The sequence below is a fragment of the Rhincodon typus genome, chromosome 12, assembly GCF_021869965.1.
Source record: "Rhincodon typus isolate 14 chromosome 12, sRhiTyp1.1, whole genome shotgun sequence".
NCBI classification, from domain to species: domain Eukaryota; kingdom Metazoa; phylum Chordata; class Chondrichthyes; order Orectolobiformes; family Rhincodontidae; genus Rhincodon; species Rhincodon typus.
Genome location: NC_063343.1, coordinates 64,167,041 through 64,188,080, shown reverse-complemented (window position 1 = coordinate 64,188,080; position 21,040 = coordinate 64,167,041). Strand labels below are relative to the sequence as shown.

The window sequence follows — 21,040 nt, the reverse complement described above, 5'->3', positions numbered from 1 at the left end:
ATTGGCTCCTAGATAAACAAAGCCTCAATTTTAAAATGTTCATCCTTTTTTTGGCATCTCTGCCTGATTTCACCCTACCCTCCTTAAAACTTATCTCTTTGACTGAGGGTCTAGGCCCGAAACGTCAGCCTTCCTGCTCCTCTGATGCTGCTTGGCCTGCTGTGTTCATCCAGCTCTACACCTTGTTATCTTTGACTGAGCACTTGGTCACTTGACCACCTACTCCATGCAGCTTGACCCTATGCTTTGTTTGATAACCCTCTAGGAAATCGCCTTGGAAGAGCTTTAAAAAATGTTAACTAGTTAGTGAAGTGCTGTTCAAGTTTTTGATTGATTGCTGTTGTTTCACAGCATTAATGTTTCAATCCTCAGATGTTTTCAAAGTATTCCTCTGTGCAGTGTTTAATTTGTGAATAGTTTGCCATCCAAACCCAGAGTTATAATTCAAACCAATTCCTTTCAGACATTGCCTGGTAATTGAGTTATCTAACAATTAGAGTGTAGGTGTTAGATGAATAATGTGTGCACGTGGATCTGCCAAAACGAACTGACCCTGACATCTATTTACATATTATCTGTAATAATTAGACATGATTATGTTCTGAATGTAACGCACACACAAGTGACAAGTATCAGTAAATTGAAAAAGAGCATTCAGTAGTCATCATGATTCATGTTAATTCTTGTAAACATTGAATGTAACTATTCTTTAAGTCAGTTACTGTGATCAAGCAAAATTTATACAAGCAACAAGCTACTTCATTATTGCACAGAGTATATTCTTCCACTTCATAGGATCCTTCCTGCCTTGTATAACTCTTCAATTGTATCATCTTTTATTTGAGAGATGGCAGAAATAATATTGCTAAGAAAGTGCTGGAAATATGCAGAGAAAACATTTCTTTCTGCAGGGAGATCCAAATTAGAGGTTTGATCCTCATGACTAAATCCAACAGGGAATTCAGGAGAAACTTCTTTCTTGAAGAGAATTGAACCCTCTTTGAAAGGACCTACCGCTGGAAGGACAAGATCCATGGTAACACCACTTCATACATTTTCCCTTCCAAGTCACTCACCAGCCTGACTTTGAGTTGTACAGTTGCTGGGTCAAATTCCTGGAAACTCACTCCCTAACAACACTGAGTGTCACCATAACCCAAGGACATGGGCAATAAATGCTGACCCAGCCAACAATGTCCAAACTCCCATGAATAAAAAAAAATGTAAGACACATCTATATGGTCTGTGGCATATGCCTACTTGTACTGCTGTTATATCGCGTTCATGGTTGACTGGCTGACCAACAAATTGATTAGCTGCTGACTGACCAAGATCAAATGCAACCCATTAATTAATATATTTGAAAGTGTGGAAATCTCTTCCGCAGGCAGCAAATAGGTAATGGCCTAGTGGTATCATTGCTACATCCTGATATAGTCATACTCATGGAATCATACCTTACAGACAATGTCCCATTTGTTAAATTTTCTGGTTGACTCTGACTGGTCAGCTGTGAGAACTGAGCCAGAGAATCGCCATTTTGTTGAGTTGAAATGGGTACAGTTCTTGTACAATGATGTAGGTAAATTACCACAAGTTACCTTTAATTTGGCTACTTGTTAAGAAATCTCACAGACAGTCAAACACTGAAACAATTATTTAAACTTTATGGCATATAGCAACCAAAATAAGACCCCTCGAGAAAGCAAGTTACGCCTCACAATCAATAAGGCTGTCACCTGATTACTGGTGGAATTTAGCTACAATTCTAACCAACAGTGACTGTCTCTGGATGTCTAGGGTTTGATCCTTATACAGTGTTATTCTTCAAAGTTCTGCTACTGAAGAATCCTGGAGGTGAATTCTGATAGTATTTTCTGTCCTTCAAGTTTATCGTGTGACTTTATTGATGATATTTTGGAATCTTTCATTCACAAGATGGAGTACTCCTCTGGAGCTATCAGAGCTGCAGCTTCCCTTCTTATCAGAAGTAGCTTCCCTGTTCCTTGTTGCGTTTGGCATTGACTGTCTGCTTAAAGACACAACCTTCCTGCAATTAACTCCTGAAATTCTTCAGCAGGGCAATCATTTGTCCTTGTGGCATAAGGCAGCCATTTATCAAGCAGGTGTTAAAAGATTGTAGACTTGCTTGCCGTGCTGGTGTGTTTGACTGCAGACGTTTCATCGCCCTGTTAGGTAATATCGTCAGTGCGCCTCCAGTGAAGCGTTGGTGTTCTGTCCCACTTGTTATTTATATGCCTCAGTTTGCTGGGGTCGTTGATATTACTTCCGGTTTTGTTTCTCAGTGGTTTGTATATTGGTTCCAGTTCAATGTGATTGTTGATGCCAGGCATTCTAACCAGAACTGGAAGTAATACCAACCATCCCAGCAAACCGAAGCATATAAATAACAAGCGGGACAAAACACCGATGCTACACAGAAGACGCACTGATAATGTTACCCAGTAGGGTGACGAAACGTCTGCATTCAAACACACCAGCTCAGCGAGCAAGTCTGCAACCTCATCCACAACCCCATCCACGATCCGAGCTACAAATCTCAAGAAATCAGGTGTTAAAAGGTTTAGTTTATGTACCTTTGACACTTTCTTTTCCCAAGCATGGCTAATTGCTTTCAATTCCTATATAACAGTTTGTCCTTGTCCCTTAACAGTTTATTCCAAACGTAATTATTGCTGATTCTTTCGATCCATGCACAGTTATTAAAGTTTACACCATCACAACACGTTCTTTCTGTCTGCAAGTTACAGAGCCTCATGCATTAATACTATAAAGGTGAATGAATACGTGCAGCTTCCAGTTCACACTGCATTGCAAGACTGACATCACAATTTGATGGTTGCAGATTGAGCGAGACTCCCAGCCGCTATGACAGTATAAACTATGCTGTGAATTGAATTGAATTAGCTTTATTGTCACGTGCACTCAAATGAATGCAGTGAAAAGTTTGCAATGTCACCACTTATGACGTCATTTTAGGCATAAGATACCTAGGTACAGATACTTAAGTATTTGGTATAAAATAGAGGTTGTTGGTTCAGGAATTCCACCTCATTGCAGCAGTTTCCAAAATTACAACAGGAAATCAAATGTCCCTACAATTATGAAATGTGGGCTAACAGGTTGTTGAGCTTGTTAGCAACCCAAACAGCTATAATATTTTGTTGCCCATTTCAATTTTCAAGCATCCCTCCTGGAAGTGTTTGGGAGTGTTTTACAGCAGCGATAATTAGGTGACAAAAACAGAAGTTGCTGGAAAAGCTCAGCAGGTCTGGCAGCATCTGTGAAGAAAAGATCAGAGTTGACATCTCGGGTCCGATGACCCTTCCTCAGAACCTTCCCCAGATGAGGTGACATCAGGCTCTGCTACAGGCACCTTGACTGAAATGTAGCCTAGAATCTGCCCAGGATTGAGGTATACTGGAAAGCCACTGCATTACTAATCCCGAGCTTCTGAGGACATAGATTCAAACTACCTCTGGAATAAACTATTAAAATTTGAACTGAATAACAAAGTTACTGTAATAGCCTCCATTGTCAATTATTGCAACAAACCATCCAATTCACTCGTGTTTAGGGACAGAAATCCTCTGTACTTACCTGCTATGGCCTACATGTGACTCCAGACCCACAACAAAGTGGTTGACTGTCTTCTGAGCAATAAACACTGGCCCAGCCAGCACTGCCCACACAACCTAAAGTCTGTTGGCTTTATTTTCATAACTTATCTCTGAGAGTTTTGTAACCTTCAGCAAGATATGAAGAGACAGTTAGCTAGCAAGAGACCATGAAACTTGTAGCTGTGACTAAATTCACTTTTGCTGCACTTACCCTTCTTGTGCAGCCTTCGGTCCTGATTGGTCATGGAGCGCACTGCCCTTTGGCTACTTTAATTGGCTATTGGCCAACATCTTGCTGGACAACCACTAATTAGCCATCTGACATTTGATTGGACAGTCAGGTGAGAGCAATGGACCCCTCAATTTTAGTTCCACCAAAAAGATGTAACCCAGCCCGTTGGCAGAGAGAACAGGTAAGTCAACATCTGAAACATTGCTCTCAGTTGGATCTCTTTCTTCCCACACTTTGCATTTGGATCAAATTTACATAGAAACATAGAAAATAGGAGTAGAAGTAGAAGTAGGCTATTCGGCCCTTCAAACCTGTTATGTCCGTTCAATATGATTTTGGTTGATTATCCAACTCAATACCCTGTTCCCATTTTCTGCTTTAGCCCTAAGAACTATGTCTTACTCCTTCTTGAAAACATTCAAGCTTTGTCCTCAATAAGATCTGTGTGTCCTCATACACCAGCCAGTGAAAGTAAGCATGAAGGTGCAGCAAGCATTGAAGAAGAAAAATGGTATATGAGCCTCCTTAGCGAGAAGATTGGAGTACAGGAGCAGGGCTGATTTGCTGCAATTGTACAGGGCATTGGTAAGGCCACACCTGTAATATCATGTGCAGTTTTTATCTCCTTATCTGAGGAAACATGTTTTGACTACAGAGGGAGTGCAACAAATGTTTACAAGACTGATTCCTGGGATGGTAGGACTGATGTATGAGGAGAAGTTGAATTGATTAGGACTGTATTCACTGGAGTTCAGACGAATGAGGGTGATCTCATAGAAACCTATAAAGTTCCAACAGGACTAGACAGGGTAAATGCAGGAAGGATGTTCCCAGTGATAAGGGAGTCTAGAACCAGTGGGTCACAGTCTGAGGATACGGTAAACCATTTAGGACTGAAATGAGCAGAAATTTCTTCACCTGGAAAGTGGTGAGCCTCTGTAATTTGTTACCATAGAAAGCAGTCAGGAATCAAATATTGTATGATTTCAATAAGGAATTGGATATGGACCAAAGAATATGGGGGATAAACAGGAAGAGGCTATTGAGATGGATGATGAGCCATGATCATAATGAATGGTAGAACAGGCTTGATGGGCTGAATGGTCCACTCCCATTTTTATATATTCTTATGACATTTCCATCGAGATAGGGAAAGTTCAAGGGAATATGTCTTCCGTAAAATCCAGACCCATGAATAATTTTGATGCAATAGGTAGAGGAGAAACTATTTCCAGTAACAGAGACCAAAGGTGTAAGGTGATTCAGGAGATCAACCAGAGGGGTAGAGTGCTGGTAACGTCAGTGGTTCAATACTCTAGTGACCAGCACAAATGCTTTCTGAAAGAGGTTCAACCCCCCTCTGTGGTAACTGGTGAAATCTAAGCTCAATTAATCAACTTGTCCCAGTAATGGAAACAAAAATAGAAATTGCTGGAAAAACTGAGCAGGTCTGGCAGCATCTTAAGAAAGGTCACTGGACCCGAAACATTAACTCTGATTTTTTTCCACAGGTGCTGCCAGGCCTGCTGAGGTTTTCCAGCAATTTCTGTTTTCGTCTCTGATTTTCAGCGTTCACAGTTCTTTGTTTTTTTTTCTCCCAGTAATGAGACCATTCCAATACCATTAATTTTTGTAAAATCCCATCTGGTTCACTGCTTTCCTTTAGTGAAGTGAATTTGTTGATTGTACCCGGCCCACATGTGACTCCAGATTCTTAACTGCCCTCTGAAGGGGTTGATTGAGCCACGTCGTTCAAGGGCAGTGAGGGTTAGTCCTCAAGTGTTGGCCTTATCAGTGATGCTCATGTCCCGTTGATAAATACATTTTTCAAAAACAGCAGAAAGAAAATGATTGTATCCACCATCTGAAAAAGTGGGTAAAATAGATACGATTGTAACTTTCTAAGGAGAATTGACAGATATTGAAAGGTGAAAGATAATGGAGGTGGAGGGCAGGGGGTGTGGAAACTAATTGGATCACTCTTTAATTCTGAGCTGTATCGTGCATGACCCTATGAGTGATTCCACACCGTCTCTTCAAATGATTGCGCCTCAAGTTATTTGGAAGATTTGCATGTGACCCACTGCCCTCCACATCCTAGTGAACGTGCAGTATGTTCAGTTCATGCCTTGTCAATTATGGAATGCAATTATCACCAATCTATGATCAAATGGTTTTAGGACAAAGAGTAAATGTTATCTCCCCTCAGGCTCCCTAGAACACATGGTCCCATTTTTCACTAATAAGATTCAATAACTGTTACATATTCGATTGAGCTTGCAATTATGTAATGCCTTGTATTAGTAACGTACTGATGTTCTGAGCACATTAATGACACTTCACCTCTTTCAGTCTGATGACTAGTTGACACTGCTATTGTCGGTATCCATGATGCACACCATAGCACATTCCCTAGCAACAAAAGCAATTGCTGCCATTCTACATTGGGTGGGTCATGGATGTGTTCTTTACGGGACATAATAGTGCGTAGATGAGGATGGGGCTTAGCTTCTGCACAAGGCAAGGGGCCAAAAAAACATAACAAATGGTTCTAGCTTGTGACCATTCTTGTGTTCAAAGCCACTTCACCCTCAGCCTTCAATTTAGGTCTGTAACCCCCTTCAGTCCTACAACCCCCTGAAATCTCAGTTCTCCTACGATTCTGGTTTCTTGCACATTTACCCAATTTTAATCGCCCCACTGTTGCCTCTTTCTCTCCATTTTTAAAATGACCTTTCAAACCTACATCTTTGATCAATCTTCATGGCAGCATGTCCACCACTAGCTGTGATTCTGCCGTTGAAAATCATTTGGTAAATATTTATTAAACAGTCCAATAATGTGTCAAGAATTAACCCAGAACCCTGCTCAAATTAATCAGTCAGGCTCACAGTGTGATTTAGTTTGCATGTGCCTGAAGCTATGTTTATTGGTACCCCAGACTCTGTTTTCTGCAGATGAAAGGAATTTAATAGATATTTGCGCCCTGTTCGTTGGGAACAGAGTCATAGAGATGCCAATTTTTCCCGCATTCCCATGGCAACATCCCAACAAATCAGAGTCTACCTGCCTGAACTCAGAAATGGGATTGACAGTTCATGGTTTTGGTTCCACTCCAGCCAATCAGCCAGCCTCGACTCACGCTCTTATCGTTTTTTTCAAGTCAGTTTCTTGTGTCCAGTCTCAGCGAGGGAAAGGCGAAAAGCTTCAATTTCTGGTCTCCTTTTGACAATGACCAGGCTTTCGTTCACCTGGACTGGTATCTCCTTGTGGGGCTCAGTGTCACACAGTGAATCTTTGAAGGCCTTTGAGCTTTTTACTTTCACTTGTTGAGTGCATGTTGTGGCTGTGTCTGCAGGCAAAAGGTGAGCCTGGAGAGTTAAGTGGCACACAATGGGGAAGTGATGGCCTAGTGGTATTATTACTGGACTGTTAATCCAGAGACCCAGATAATGTTCTGGGGACGTGGGTTCGAATCACACCATGGCAGATGGTGGAATTTGAATTCAATTAAAAAAAAAATCTGGAATTAAGAATCTAATGATGACCATGAATCCATTGTCAATTGTCAGGGGAAAAAAAACCCATCTGGTTCACTAATGCCCTTTAGGGAAGGAAACTGCCATCCTTACCCGGTCTGGTCTACATGTGACTCCAGAACCACAGCAATGTGGTTGACTCTTAACTGCCCTCTGGGCAATTAGGGATGGGCAATAAATACTGCCTGGTCAGTGACGCCCTCATCCCGTTAATGAATAAAGGAAAAAAAAAGCAGCAGCAAGTTGCAAAACCCACTAGAGGAAGCGAGTTTGTAGAATGGTAGCAGATGGAGTTCAATGGGATGAAAGTGGAGGCCCAGAGGAAAAGGAACTTTCATTTCAATAGCACCTGTCAGTACTTCAGGACTGATCAGGGAGGGGATGGCCTAGTGGTATTATCACTAGAGACCCAGGGAATGCTCTGAGGATATGGGTTTTAATCCTACCATGGAAGATGGTGAAATTTGAATTCCATAAAAAAAATCTGGAATTAAAGAGTTTAATGATGACCCTGAATCCATCGTCAATTGTTGGAAAAACCCATCTGGTTCACTGATGCCCTTCAGGGTAGGAGATCTGTTATCCCCACCTCGTCTGGCCTTCATGTGACTACAGACACACAACAACGTGATTGACTCTTAACTGCCCTCTGGGATTCCCTGGAACTACATCAGAGGACCCGTGGTTTACAAACTGTGCATAGGCCAGGGAATAAAATATGGTTTTAATCCCCTTGTCCGCTAAGTGAATTGTTACTCTATGAATCCCTACTTCCATGTCAAACCAATCTCAATAAACCAAAAACAGAAATTGCTAGAAAAGCTCTGGCAGCATCTGCGGAGAGAAATCAAAGTTAACGTTTCAGGTCCAGTTACCCTTCCTCAGAACTGATGATACCCCATTCTCTATAAAACTTCAATAACGAAAATGACTATTACGAGGGGGCACAATGTTAAGGTGATAGGAGGAAGGTACAGGGGAGATGTTAGAAGTAGGTTCTTCACACAGAGAGTGGTGGCCGCGTGGAATGCGCTGCCGGCAGTGGTAGTGGAGTCAGATACTTTAGAGACTTCTAAGCAACTCTTGGATAGGCACATGGAGGATAGTAAAATGTAGGGTATGCAGGGTAGTTTGATCTTAGTGGAATAATAGGTCGGCACAACATCGTGGGCCGAACGGTCTTTACTGTGCTGTACTGTTCTATGTTTAACTTTGCGACAGAGGTATTCTATGTAGATTGTTTGGGATATCATTCAGTACTGCATTGTAGAATTTCACCAAGAGTGCTCTGACAGCACCTTCCAAACTCACGACCACTTCCATCTAGAAGGACAAGGGCAGCAGATCTAAGTCACTCACCATCCTATCTTAGAAATATATCGCTTTTTTTTAACTGCCAATAATTCAAAATCCTGGAATTCCCTCTCAAACAGCAATGTGAGTGTCCCCACACCCCAAGGACTTCATTGTACAGGAAGGCAGCTCACTACTACCTTCTCCAGGGCAATTAATGACGGGCAATGCCTGTGTCCCATGAATAAATAAAAACAAAAAAATACCTGAGTTTTCCGGTTCAGTGAGCTACAAGATTTGGAACTGGGTCGACGGAATAGTTTCCTTTGAATTATACATCAAGCTTGACGTTTCTATAAATTACAGCAACAATTTGCATTTATATTGTGTCTTTAAGATTGTCAAACATCCCAAGATGTTTCACAGGAGCGTTATCAAGCAAAATGTATTCACCAAACCACAGAAGGGGATATTAGTGCAGGAAATTGAGGATGTAGGTTATAAGGACTATTGTGCAGGGGAAAGCAAGGTAAAGAGGTGGAAATGTCTTGGGATGGAATTCTAAAAGTTAGAGCCCAGGAAACAGACAGTGTGACCAATCATGGAATGATTAGAATCTCGAATGTTCAAAAGGCCAGAAGTAGAACAGTTGTAGAGCTGAGGGTGTGCAGGGATTTGAAAACAAGCATTGGCATTTTAAACATGAGAATTTCTAAAAATGATCCTGATCTGGTTGGGATCATACCACGATTTGATTATTCTGACCCTGTTATCTCTCTAGAATGATAACTATAGCAATGAGGCTGAGGTTAAGGTTCTCTACCTCTGGTGAGACATAATCTTGAAGGTTTTAGATCGCAGGGCCTCTTGTCTCCAACCATTTGTCAGCACCTTCCATTGGTCTTGTCTCTGTTGATGTACCCTTCCTTCCCACAGCCAATCGGAAAGTAATTGTTACCTGATTGGATGATACTAAACTCTTTCTCTTTTAACTCTTAACTGCCCTCTGAAATTATTTTTATTTGGGTGGTTTCACTACCTAGGCCAGCATTTATTGCCCATCCCTAATTACCCAGAGATTAGTTCAGTCAATTCACATTTCCCTGGGCCTGGATTCACATGTAGGTCAGACCAGTTAAAGGCAGCAGATTTCCTTCCTTAAAGAATATTAGTGAACCAAATGGATTTTTTTTATAATGATGATTAACACAGCTTTCATTTGGCCAGTTCTCTATTTTAGATTTTATTAAATTCAAATTTCACAATCTGCTACAGTCAGATTTGAACCTATGTTAGCAGAACATCAGTCTGGAGTTCTGATTGCTAGTACTGACCCATATGAGGCACTCCTTCAGAGCTGCCAGTCAAGAAGGTGGTTTACATGTGGATTGAACTTCCTGAGGAAGCGGTGGATGTGGGTACAATTACAATATTTAAAAAAACACTTAGATAAGTACATGAATAGGAAAGGTTTGGAGGGATATGGCCAGGAGCAGGCAGGTGGGACTAATTTAGTGTGGAATTATGTTCAGCATGGACTGGTTGGACCTAAGGGTCTGTTTCTGTGCTGTATGACTCTAGACTCAGGTTTACCACTTGAACAGTGCGGCGCTTCCTCAGTACCCTCCCTCCAACTAGTGCAATGCTTCCTTGTTATTAACATCCCAACAAGTGCCACATTCTCTCAGTCTCAGATGCAACCCTAACAACAGAATGTCTGTAGTGAGTTGTGAGCAATTGCCCTGGACATCAAAGCTGTGTAGCAGTGAGTGATACCGCCCAGTGATCAGTGAAGGTCAGAGGGAGAACTTCTTGGGGAGTGTGTAACACAAGGGAATAGCACTGTTTAAATGTGTGTTCAATTACCAACATCCAGAAAAGAAACTATGTGCATTTCCACAGCACCTTCTGGGACCTCACAGAAGGTTAACTACCAATAAAATGCAGTCACTGTTGGAATGTAGGAAACATAATAATTAAGTTTCTCGCAACAAAGTTCCACAAAAATCAATATGATAATGAGCACATCATCCACTCTTTTAATGATACCAAATGAATAATAAGTGGCACAGGGCACAGGGGGATCCAGCCCAATTCTCTTTGAAATAACAACCAGAGGATCTTTTAAATCCTCCTGAGAGGGCAAATGTGACCTTGGTTTATCATCTCATCCAAAATTGAAAAGTCCATCCAACTTGTAGCACTGCCTCAGAACTTTCACCAGAGTATCAGCCTGGGTGACATCCTCAAGTCTATAAACTCTGGGACTTGAACCCACACTCTTCTGACTCAGAGACCAGGGAGTGCTACCCACTGAGACACAAAGAATAGCCTCTGTTTTCATGTCAAGTCAATTTAAAGATGCCTCTTGATTTTATTATGGTCTTACAATTTCTATAAAGGTGTTTGGTAACTGACCTTATCAAATGTCTGCTGAAAATTAAGACATGGTTAACTCCAGCACACTTCCTTTATGCATGAATGCAGCCACGCTCAAGATTCACATTTGCTTGTTTTGCCTGTTATCTTTCCTGACCTCATGCAATGCTCAATTGCAACATGTCTCACATAATTGAATCATTTCTTTGGTAATTGATTGAGGATGATGTCCATTACGGATGTGGAACTGAATGCTCTGTTACTTTCACTTGTAACCTGTCTGCTATCACAAGTGGCTCCTCATCTTTTAGAATTGCCAGCCTCTGCGAGGAGACAAGAATGGCTGATCTCTTGGAGGTCTTTCTCTCTCTCTCCTTTCTTGTTCTCTCTTTCTCACTATCGCTCAGATGAAACATTAAACCAAGAATCCACTACCTCTTCACAAAGACAGAAACACCCCTTTAACATCCTTTCAAGTATGGCAAGGAAAATCACTGAGGAAAATTAATTGATCCAATTCATTAATATATTCACTGTTTTCAGCACTTTCTTGCATATCAATTCAATTCCTATTTATCTGCATGATTTAGGTTTTCATTCATTCAATTGAAGTGGTCATCAGTAGCGAGGCCAAGCTATTACCCGTCCCCAGATGTCCTTGAGAAAGTGGTCGTGCACTGCCTTCTTGAATTGCTGCATTCCACATGCTGTAGGTTGTTCCACAGTGCTGTTAGGAAGGGAGTTCCAGGATTTTAACCCAGTGACCCTGAAAGAATGGTGACGTTGTTCAAAGTTAGGATGATGTGGGGGCTGGAGGGAATCGTGCAACTGAACATGAGTATGCTGACTCCAGAAAACATCGAGGAACTCAAAAGGGATTACAAAAGCCATGGAACTCCACTTTGAATGTCCAAAGCTCTGTTGGGAATAAACCAAAAGGAATATCAAAACGTTCTTCGCTCACAAAGGTGTGCAGGTGGCACAAGGTTTTTGATGAGATTTGTCCCGAGTAGCTCCAGAATGCAGAGTGTAACATTCTACAGGCTGTTCCCTGGGACATACACCTGGAGGATCATCAACATGGTTAAAGGTCAAAAATCACACGTCACCAGGTTATAGTCTAACAGGTTTATTTGAAAACAGAAGCTTTCGGCACCTGCACACCACAACATGGTTAAAAAAATCTCGTTGGTCTGCCTGAAAGTTGCTGGTCTTCCAGTGCAAAGGGTTGTCCTTGACTGAGTGTTACAGACTGGCTCATTCCAAGACCTCGGACCATGTGCTGTGGGATGCATTAAAGCTCAGGGCAGCTTTCACGGACGTTCAGTGGGAAAGGTCACTGTCTGAGGCCTTTCAACCAGAGTACACCAAAGGGCTAGAATCTGCAGAATCCCTCAGGCTGTATCCCTGACAAAGGATATGCATTGTGACATTGAAGGGTGTTGGAATACCCCAGATTGGAATGTTGTATATGGAGACAAGCTTATTTCTATTGCACTTTGTGTAATTTTCATTTTGACATGTTTTGCCCTTGGGGTGTATGCCTGACCTATTGTAAACTCAGACAATTATAGACATACTGAGGCATCTAAGAGTGGAAATAGCTATATGGAGACAAGTTGAATTCTATTTCAAATTCCGTAATTATCAAGTCGAAATGTTTTGTAATGTACTTTAACAAATTTTACGAATAAAACCTAAGTTTTTGGATCAAAAAAAAGGAACTGTGGGTGGTAATATTCGCATGCATCAGCTTCTCTTGTTCTTCTAAGTAACATAAGTTATAGGTTTGTGGTAACTCCCTGGATGTCCCCAAAGACAGCGGCGAATTCAGTGTTGGTAATGCCATTGATTGTCAATGGGTGATAGTTAGATTATCCCTTGTTGGAGATGATCATTGCCTAGCAACTGCATGGCGTGAATGTTACTTACCCAAATTTGGTTATTGCCCGGGTCTTGCTGCCTATGGACATAGGCTACTTCAGTATCTGAGTGGTTGCAAAAGGCGCTGAACACTGTGCAAACATCAATGAACATTCCCACTTCTGACCTTCTGATGGAGGATAGATCATTGATGAAACAGCTGAAAATGGTTGGATCTAGGACACTCCGCTGAGGTAGTGCTCTTCAAAATAAATCTTTGGTTGTAAAGCATTTCCATTGAAGCCCTGTAAGGAAGGTTTTGGATGCTATCAGTTTCAATGCTGCTCAGGCATGGTCTGTCAAGCTCCAAGAGGTCAGTTTCCAGATCTCTATTTGTTTGCAATTGGAAATTTTCTGCCCAGCCATTCGATGTAACTTTGCCAGTCTTTCGAGTACTGCATGAACTCCAGGGCAGGCCTCTACACTGGGCAAGGAGGCTGTTCTTAACATTGGGACCTGTACTCCATTTTGAGCTGCTTCAGCACATCATGAAAATGACCAAACACATATAAGAATGGTTCCGATTGTGTGAAAGCAATGCAAATTCTCTGAGTACATAAGATCGCCAATTATCAACCTTTTCTCCAATTCTCTCACCCCCATCTACCCAACGTTCTTCATATCCCTCACCTCTACCCATCCACCTTCTCCCGACACCCCTCACCGTCCACCCACAATCTCTCTATACCTCGTGCTCACCCAACTACTGTCTCATCATATCCTTCACCTGCATCCAACTTTACCCCACATCTTCCACCCTATCCAACCAATTTCTTCCTATACATCTCACTGGCACTCACTTACTCCTCATATCTCTTATCACAGCCACACCTACTCACATGTAGCCAATCACCATTTCCTCATACCCCTTATTCCCAACCAAACACATGCTTCCCACACCCCTCAACCCCACCTACAAGCCCTCAGTGGGGAAGCTATGACTGTGCGGTATTACCGCTAGACTATTAATCCTTAGATCAGTGAATGTTCTGGGGACCCAAGTTCAAGTCCTGCCACAGCAGATGGCAGAATTTGAGTTCAATAAAAATTTGAAATTAAGAGTCTAATGAATACTATGGAACAATTGTAAGGGAAAAAACCCATCTGGTTAAATATGTCTTTTAGCAAAGGGAAACTGCTGTCCTTACCTGGTCTGGCCTATATGTGACTCCAGACCCTCAGCAATGTGGTTGACTCTCAACTGCCCCCTGGGCAATTAGGGATGGGCAATAAATGCTGGCCTAGATAGTGACACCCACTGAATAAAAATAATCCTTCACCCCCAGCCAACTACCCTCTCCCCATATCCCTCATCCCTAGCAAACCAACTTCTCCGCAGACCCCTCTGCCCCAGCCAAACACCTTCTCCCCACATCGCAAATCCCAAACCTTTACCAGTGACCAATGGAGGTGCGAGCCCTGGAAATGTCAGGTATCTGAAGAATGCAGCTTAACTGGGCTGATTTCTCTGTCTCCCATTTTTAAGATGCAATGTCAAATTCCTTATCTTTTAGACTTCTACACCAAACATAACAGGAGAAAAAAGAAATCTCCTTTTGAAAGTTAAAGACAAAGAAGGGAGTTGTTCAGATCAGCAATTGGTAAGAAGGAGCTGGTGGGACCAGTAGAAGAGTTGGCACAGTGGCTCAATGGTTAGCTTTGCTGCCTCACAGCACCTAGGGGCCTGGGTTCAATTCTAGCCTTGGGCAACTGTCTGTGAAATTTGTACATTCCCTCCATATCTGCATGGGTTTCCTCTGGGTGCTCCAATTTTCTCCAACAGTGTGTAGCTTAGATGGATTGGCCATGCTAAATTGCCTATAGTGTCCAGGGGCAGGCAGGGTGGATTAATCATGGGAATTACAGGGATGGGATGGCTCTGGGTAGGATGCTCTTCAAAGGGTCAATGTGAATTTAATGGCCTGCTTCCACACTGTAGGTGGGTGTGGTGGTTAACATTTAATGACAGGGTATGAACTTCTGATGAAGCTTTCTGAATTTTAAATAAAGACTGCTGCAAATAGTTAGGTCAATAATCTGTATCTTCTGAATGTAATTCTCAATTTTAGAAATTAAAGTTTTCACTGTGCAAAACTGGGGCATCTGTTTGAGAAACTAGCAAATAAAAACTCTTGACATAAATGCAACCCAAACAAGCTTAAATCTGTGTTTATCTTCCAAAAGTCAAGCTGATAGTGGAAGAAAATATAAAGAATGTATGTCACTTCTCCAGCCCTCTTAGGAGAACCAGGTAGTCAGGTGAGAAGTCAATTACATCCATTAGAAATATAAATTGTTCATATGGGTTTCTGAATCAAAGTGCTGAGTTGAAGGTAAAATAATATGTTTTCATCTCTTTTTGAAATCCCAAAGTACTCCACATTGTCATTGAAATGGGCTGTTAGGAGTCAAGGATTCTTTTGTTTCAGTTTTGCTTGGTGTAGCCTCCATCTCATTGGATGAAGACAGCCAACATGAGATGATTTTTAGTTGAGTCTACACTTAAAGGAAACAAAATACCAAGTTTATCCTTCACTGCGCAGAATGTGGATGGAACTCAGGTTTAGTTTGAATTTGTTGAGTTGAAAACACTGGGATATGCCTCATTTGCAGCTGGAGGAGGAAATCTACAATTGTCCTCATACAGCCTTGTGGCAGAAAGCAATCAGTGGACTTAGTTTGGAAGCTGTGACGAGGCAGTTACATATCTGGTGGCAACCAGAATAAGAAACTGGGCCATCTGAAGTGGTGAGTTACTAAAAACAACTTGGAGGTTTGCTTAGCCAAAAAAAAACCTAATGGAAGGATCCCTGTAAAATATTCTTCCAAAGAATATCTAGAACGAGGAGAATTACAGTAATTTCCAGAGGTCTGTGGCATCCCTTGTAAGTTGGTTCATAAAGAAGTTAACGAACCGTAAGGATTTCTGTAACAGAAAGGAAATTCTTGGAGTTAAGTAAAACATAGAACTCAGTTCAAAGGGTAAATGATTCTAAACTATAATGTTGTTAATAATGCTTGTTTGTTTGACTCTTACATAGAATAAAGCTTGTTTTTGTTTCAAAAGTGAGATCTTGTGGTGTAATTGTATCATTAATTACAAAGTGCTTGGCTTTCTCTTTAAACATTAACAAGTCCTGACAGGATCGTAACAGGGCTGTCCATGTAATTAATACCTACAGTGACACCAAACAGTTAGTGTTATTTGCCTAGATAGACAGCTGCCTAGGCTAAGTATGGATAGGGAAGAGAAAAATAATTGCAAGGGAAGTGCTGTGGGATTGAGACTAACTGGATTGCCTCCTAAAAAGACTCAATGGGCCAAATAGACTCCGTCTGCACTGCAAATAGGACTCAGTGGTGTAAGTGACGGAGACAGTTCTGGTTGGTTCCTAGCATCAATCAGTCTGTTAGCTCAAGTGTCCCCTTCATTCATTTTCATTCTTCTTCTTTGTTTTACAGTGAGACTGCATGACAGTATAGCTGAGGAAGGCCATCACTACCTGATCTTTGACTTGTAAGTAGAACATCACATTTTAAAAAACTTCATATTTAACAGTCATGTTCACTCCGTCACTACTTCCTCACAAGTACTTATTGATTTGAGCGATGATTTCTTGTAAACATGTATAGCTTGAAGTCAAAACACCACGGGTTTAAGCCTCACTCCAGATATTGCTGCACTCCTGGGGATGGGGAATTAGTGTGCTGCACTGTCAGTAGAGAGGGGGCAATACTGAGGGAGAGCTGCACAGTCAGAGGGTCAGTACTGAGGGAGCACTGCACTGTCAGAGGGTCAGTACTGAGGGAGCGCTGCACTGTCAGAGGGTCAGTACTGAGGGAGCGCCGCACTGTCAGAGGGTCAGTACTGAGAGAACACTGCACTGTCAGAGGGTCAGTGCTGAGGGAGTGCCGCACTGTCAGAGGGTCAGTACTGAGGGAGTGCCACACTGTCAGAGGGTCAGTGCTGAGGGAGTGCCGCACTGTCAGAGGGTCAGTACTGAGGGAGCGCTGCACTGTCAGAGGGTCAGTACTGAGGGAGCGCCGCACTGTCAGAGGGTCAGTACTGAGGGAGTGCCGCACTGTCAGAGGGTCAGTACCGAGGGAGTGCCGCACTGTCAGAGGGTCAGTACCGAGGGAGTGCTGCACTGTCAGAGGGTCAGTACTGAGGGAGTGCTGCACTGTCAGAGGGTCAGTGCTGAGGGAGTGCCGCACTGTCAGAGGGTCAGTACTGAGGGAGTGCCGCACTGTCAGAGGGTCAGTACTGAGGGAGTGCCGCACTGTCAGAGGGTCAGGGCTGAGGGAGTGCTGCACTGTCGGAGGGTCAGTACTGAGGGAGCACTGCACTGTCAGAGGGTCAGTACTGAGGGAGTGCTGCATTGTCAGAGGGTCAGTACTGAGGGAGCGCTGCACTATCGCAGGGTCAGTATTGAAGCTGCATTGTTGTTGGTCAGTCTAGGGGCATGTGTTGCATTATCAGAGTGAGTGCTACAAAGTCAGAAAGAGTTTTGTTGGAGAGCAGCACTGAGTGAGTGCAATCAGAGCCCTCAGTCTGCAGCAGAACAGCAAGATTTATTTTGTCACAATGGACAGTGTACTTGAAGGCAGATAATTGAATTGACACTTTTGTATCTAATATGTTATTGGGTTCTAAAATTACCAACCTGATTTGTCCCTCCCTATCCGTGTAATCTCCCCCCAACCTTTAACCTTTATCCTCTTTCTCCCCTCCAATTCTAGCCTCTTGAAAATTCCACACTCCCTTCATTTACATGATTTCAGTCAACTGCACCCTAAACTGTAGAACAGACTTCCAAATAATCCGCTTCTCCGACTTTCTCTCTTGCTCTCTGTCTATCTTTGTCCTACTTTAAGATGCTTCTTACATCTTCGGTCACCTAGCCCACAGATTTCTTCATGTGATTTGTGTGGCATTGTCCCAGATGGCGACTAATGGACCCTTGTGGTGTTTGTCATCTCCACCAATACATTACCACAGTTAAAGGGTTTTCGAGATAGGTCACTGCCATCAATCCTCCTTTGTTTTTGCTTTACCTCAGGGTCTATCTAGTTGTTGAGGATACACCACAATAGAATATCACAGAAGAAGTAATGTTCTCAGATTACAAGAACTTTTCTGGCATGACAGCAATAAACAACTCCGGTTGGTCAGGCACATTGACTCGGACCTTAGGAAACTGGTACAAATCCGTCTGCTCCCTCCGAAAGCTGGAGTAGAATTCCTTTTCTCCACCCACAGAGTGTGTGTGACTTGAGTGGAATGGGTGGAAGTTATGGATCATGAACATTAACCCCTTCAGGACAATTACAGCATTCGGCCATTTGGTGTCAATTTCTGTTTAATAACTGCTTCTTTTGTACAATTTGTGATGTTAAAGGGGCGATATATAGTTGCAAGCGATTGTTGTTTAATGCCAGTAATTTGAGTCATTACTTTGGTCTAAATATTAGCCATGTGCTAAGCAAGTGTTTAATTCATTTGTTTTTCTTGCAGATTGTCTCTCTGTCTCAGGCATGAGCTTTATCATACTCAGTATATATGTGCACCGAAAACTAATGATCAAAAAGTGGACAATCAATATGTCAAAAGGGTTCCATTTGTTCAACTAATTTATATTGCTATATCCTTTCCCGTCCCTGTGTTGTAAATCCATATGTTAGCAGCATCAGAATGTACTAGAGGTGTATGAAAGTGACAGTGTAAATAAACTTTTCCTGTGCTATGCCTGTCCTGGGAGTGTTTGATAGAGACAGTGTAGAGGAAGACTTATTATGTATCTAACCCCATGCTGTGCCTGTCCTGGAAGTGTCAGAGGGGACAGTGCAGAGCGAGCTTTACTTTATATGTAGCCCTGCATTGTAGCTCTCCTGGGAGTGTTTAATGGGTTCAGTGTAGAGGAACAGTGTAGAGTTCCGTGGAAGGGTTACCGGAGATGAAATGATAACTCTGATTTCTCTCCACAGATGCTGCCAGACCTGCTGAGCTTTTGCAGCAATTTTTGTTCTTGACAGTGTAGAGGAAGATTTACTTTGTATCTAACCCTGTGCTGTACTTGTCCTGGGTGTGTTTGATGGGACATTATAGAGAGAGCTTGACTTTGATTCTAACCCATGCCACACCTATTCTGGGAGTGTTTTTTGGGGACAGCGTAGAGGAAGCTTTAACCTGCATCTGAACTATGCTGTACAAGTTCTAGGAGTGTTTGAAAGGGACAGTATTGGTGGAACTTTATTCTGACTTAACTCCAGGTCATACCTATCCTAGCAATGTTTGATGGGGATAGTATATAGGGAAGCTTTACAATCTACCTCAACTGTGTTGTACCTATCCAGGGAGTGTTTGGTGGGGACATTATAGAGGGAGATTTACTCTGTACTGAACTCTTCTGTATCTGCCTTGGGCTGGTTTTCTGGGGCAAATTAGAGGACCATTATTTTGTATCTAACCAATGCTGACTAAATTGAAGTCTGAAATCATCCGTCATCTGGAATAGAATAAAACTCACTGGAAGTGAAGTGTCAGGTTAAACAAAAGGATAGAATAAATTGAGTCCAATAATCAGGCAGTGTTCTGTCATATTTGGCAGAACATTGAATAATCAAACTTCCATATCCAACCATTCCATGGAGAAACGATTGAAGGAATAAACAATATTTTATGTACACTGGGGCATGTGCACTTGTATCTTTTTTAGTGCACCCCTCAGGCAATGTCATCGTTTGAATATTTATCAGATCTACTTTTCAAGAAAGTAAGCTTTGCATTTATACAGTGGGATTCATAGACAATGAATTTATTTTAATGAGGGAGTCGCTGTTAGATTGAATTAAATTTAGCAGCAGGTATGAGCACAAGCTCCCACAACATGAAAAATGATAATTTTATTTGTACATTCTGTTAATTTAGGGACAAAAATATGACCCATGAATCTGGGGAGATCTACCAAGCCCTCCACACCTCCACCTCTCCACCCCCGCTGCTCTTCATCAAACTAGTGGCTATGGGTTTTTATTTCCATCTGAAAGGACAGACAGACAGGGCCTCAGTATGTTGTTTTATCTGAAAAGCAGTAGCTCTGACAGTGCAACACACCCTCAAAACAAAGGACAATAAAAACTGTGGTACAGAAGTAGGCCATTCAGTCCATCAAGTTTGCTCTACCATTCAATGGCTGATCTGATAATCCTCAGCTCTGCTTTCCTGCCTTATCCCCATAACTCTTGTTTCCCTTACTGATGAAAAATGTGTGTCTCTCAGCCACAAAAACCCAGTCTAGACAGCCCTCTGCAGTAAATAATTCCACTGATTCACTACCCTCTGAGAGAAGAAATTCCTCTTCATTTCTGTCTTAAATGGCTAACCCCCTAACTAGAGATTATGCTCTCTGTAGTCTTTCCCCATTTAAGTAATATTCAACTCTTCTATTCTTCCTGCCGAGGTGCATAATCTCATTTCCACTGCAGAAAGTTCCAGAACAGACAATTTTGGGGGCCGTCATACATGAATCACAGAAGCTAACATCCAGTTTCAGTAGGTATTAGGGACTGTTGGCTTTTATTTCAAAGGGAATGGAGTATGACAATGAGGAGGACTCGGTTAAAATTCTTCAAAGCATTAGTCACAAATACTATGAACCGTTTTATACCCCTTATATAAGGAAAGATACACTGGCATTGGAGGCTGTCCAGAGAAGGTTCACTTGGGTGATTCCAGCCATAGAGGGACAGTCTTATAAGGAGAGGTTGAGTAGGTTTTCCTTGTACGCTGTGACGTTCAAAAGGATGAGAGGCAACTTAACTGAAATCTACCAGATTCTTAGGGGGTTTGACAGGTTCATTCTCCACTGGGGGAGAACCTAGGACCAGAGAGGCCCATTCAATACTGCCACCCCACCTCTCACCCCAACTGTGCAACACTCCCTCACTACTGATCCTCTGACAGTGCGGCGCTCCCTCAGTACTGACCCTCTGACAGTGCAGCACTCCCTCAGTACTGACCCTCTGACAGTGTG

At 42.3% G+C, this 21,040-nt stretch overlaps 1 protein-coding gene across 1 annotated transcript in view; it reads left to right on the top strand.

The window, feature by feature from the left end:
- LOC109916368 (calcium/calmodulin-dependent protein kinase type II subunit alpha-like) overlaps window positions 1-21,040 on the top strand; it is a 170,245-nt gene that overhangs the window by 86,351 nt on the left and 62,854 nt on the right. The window contains exon 2 of the mRNA XM_048603488.1: window positions 16,470-16,524. Coding sequence (XP_048459445.1) covers window positions 16,470-16,524 — 55 coding nt within the window. The remainder of the gene's footprint in view (window positions 1-16,469; window positions 16,525-21,040) is intronic.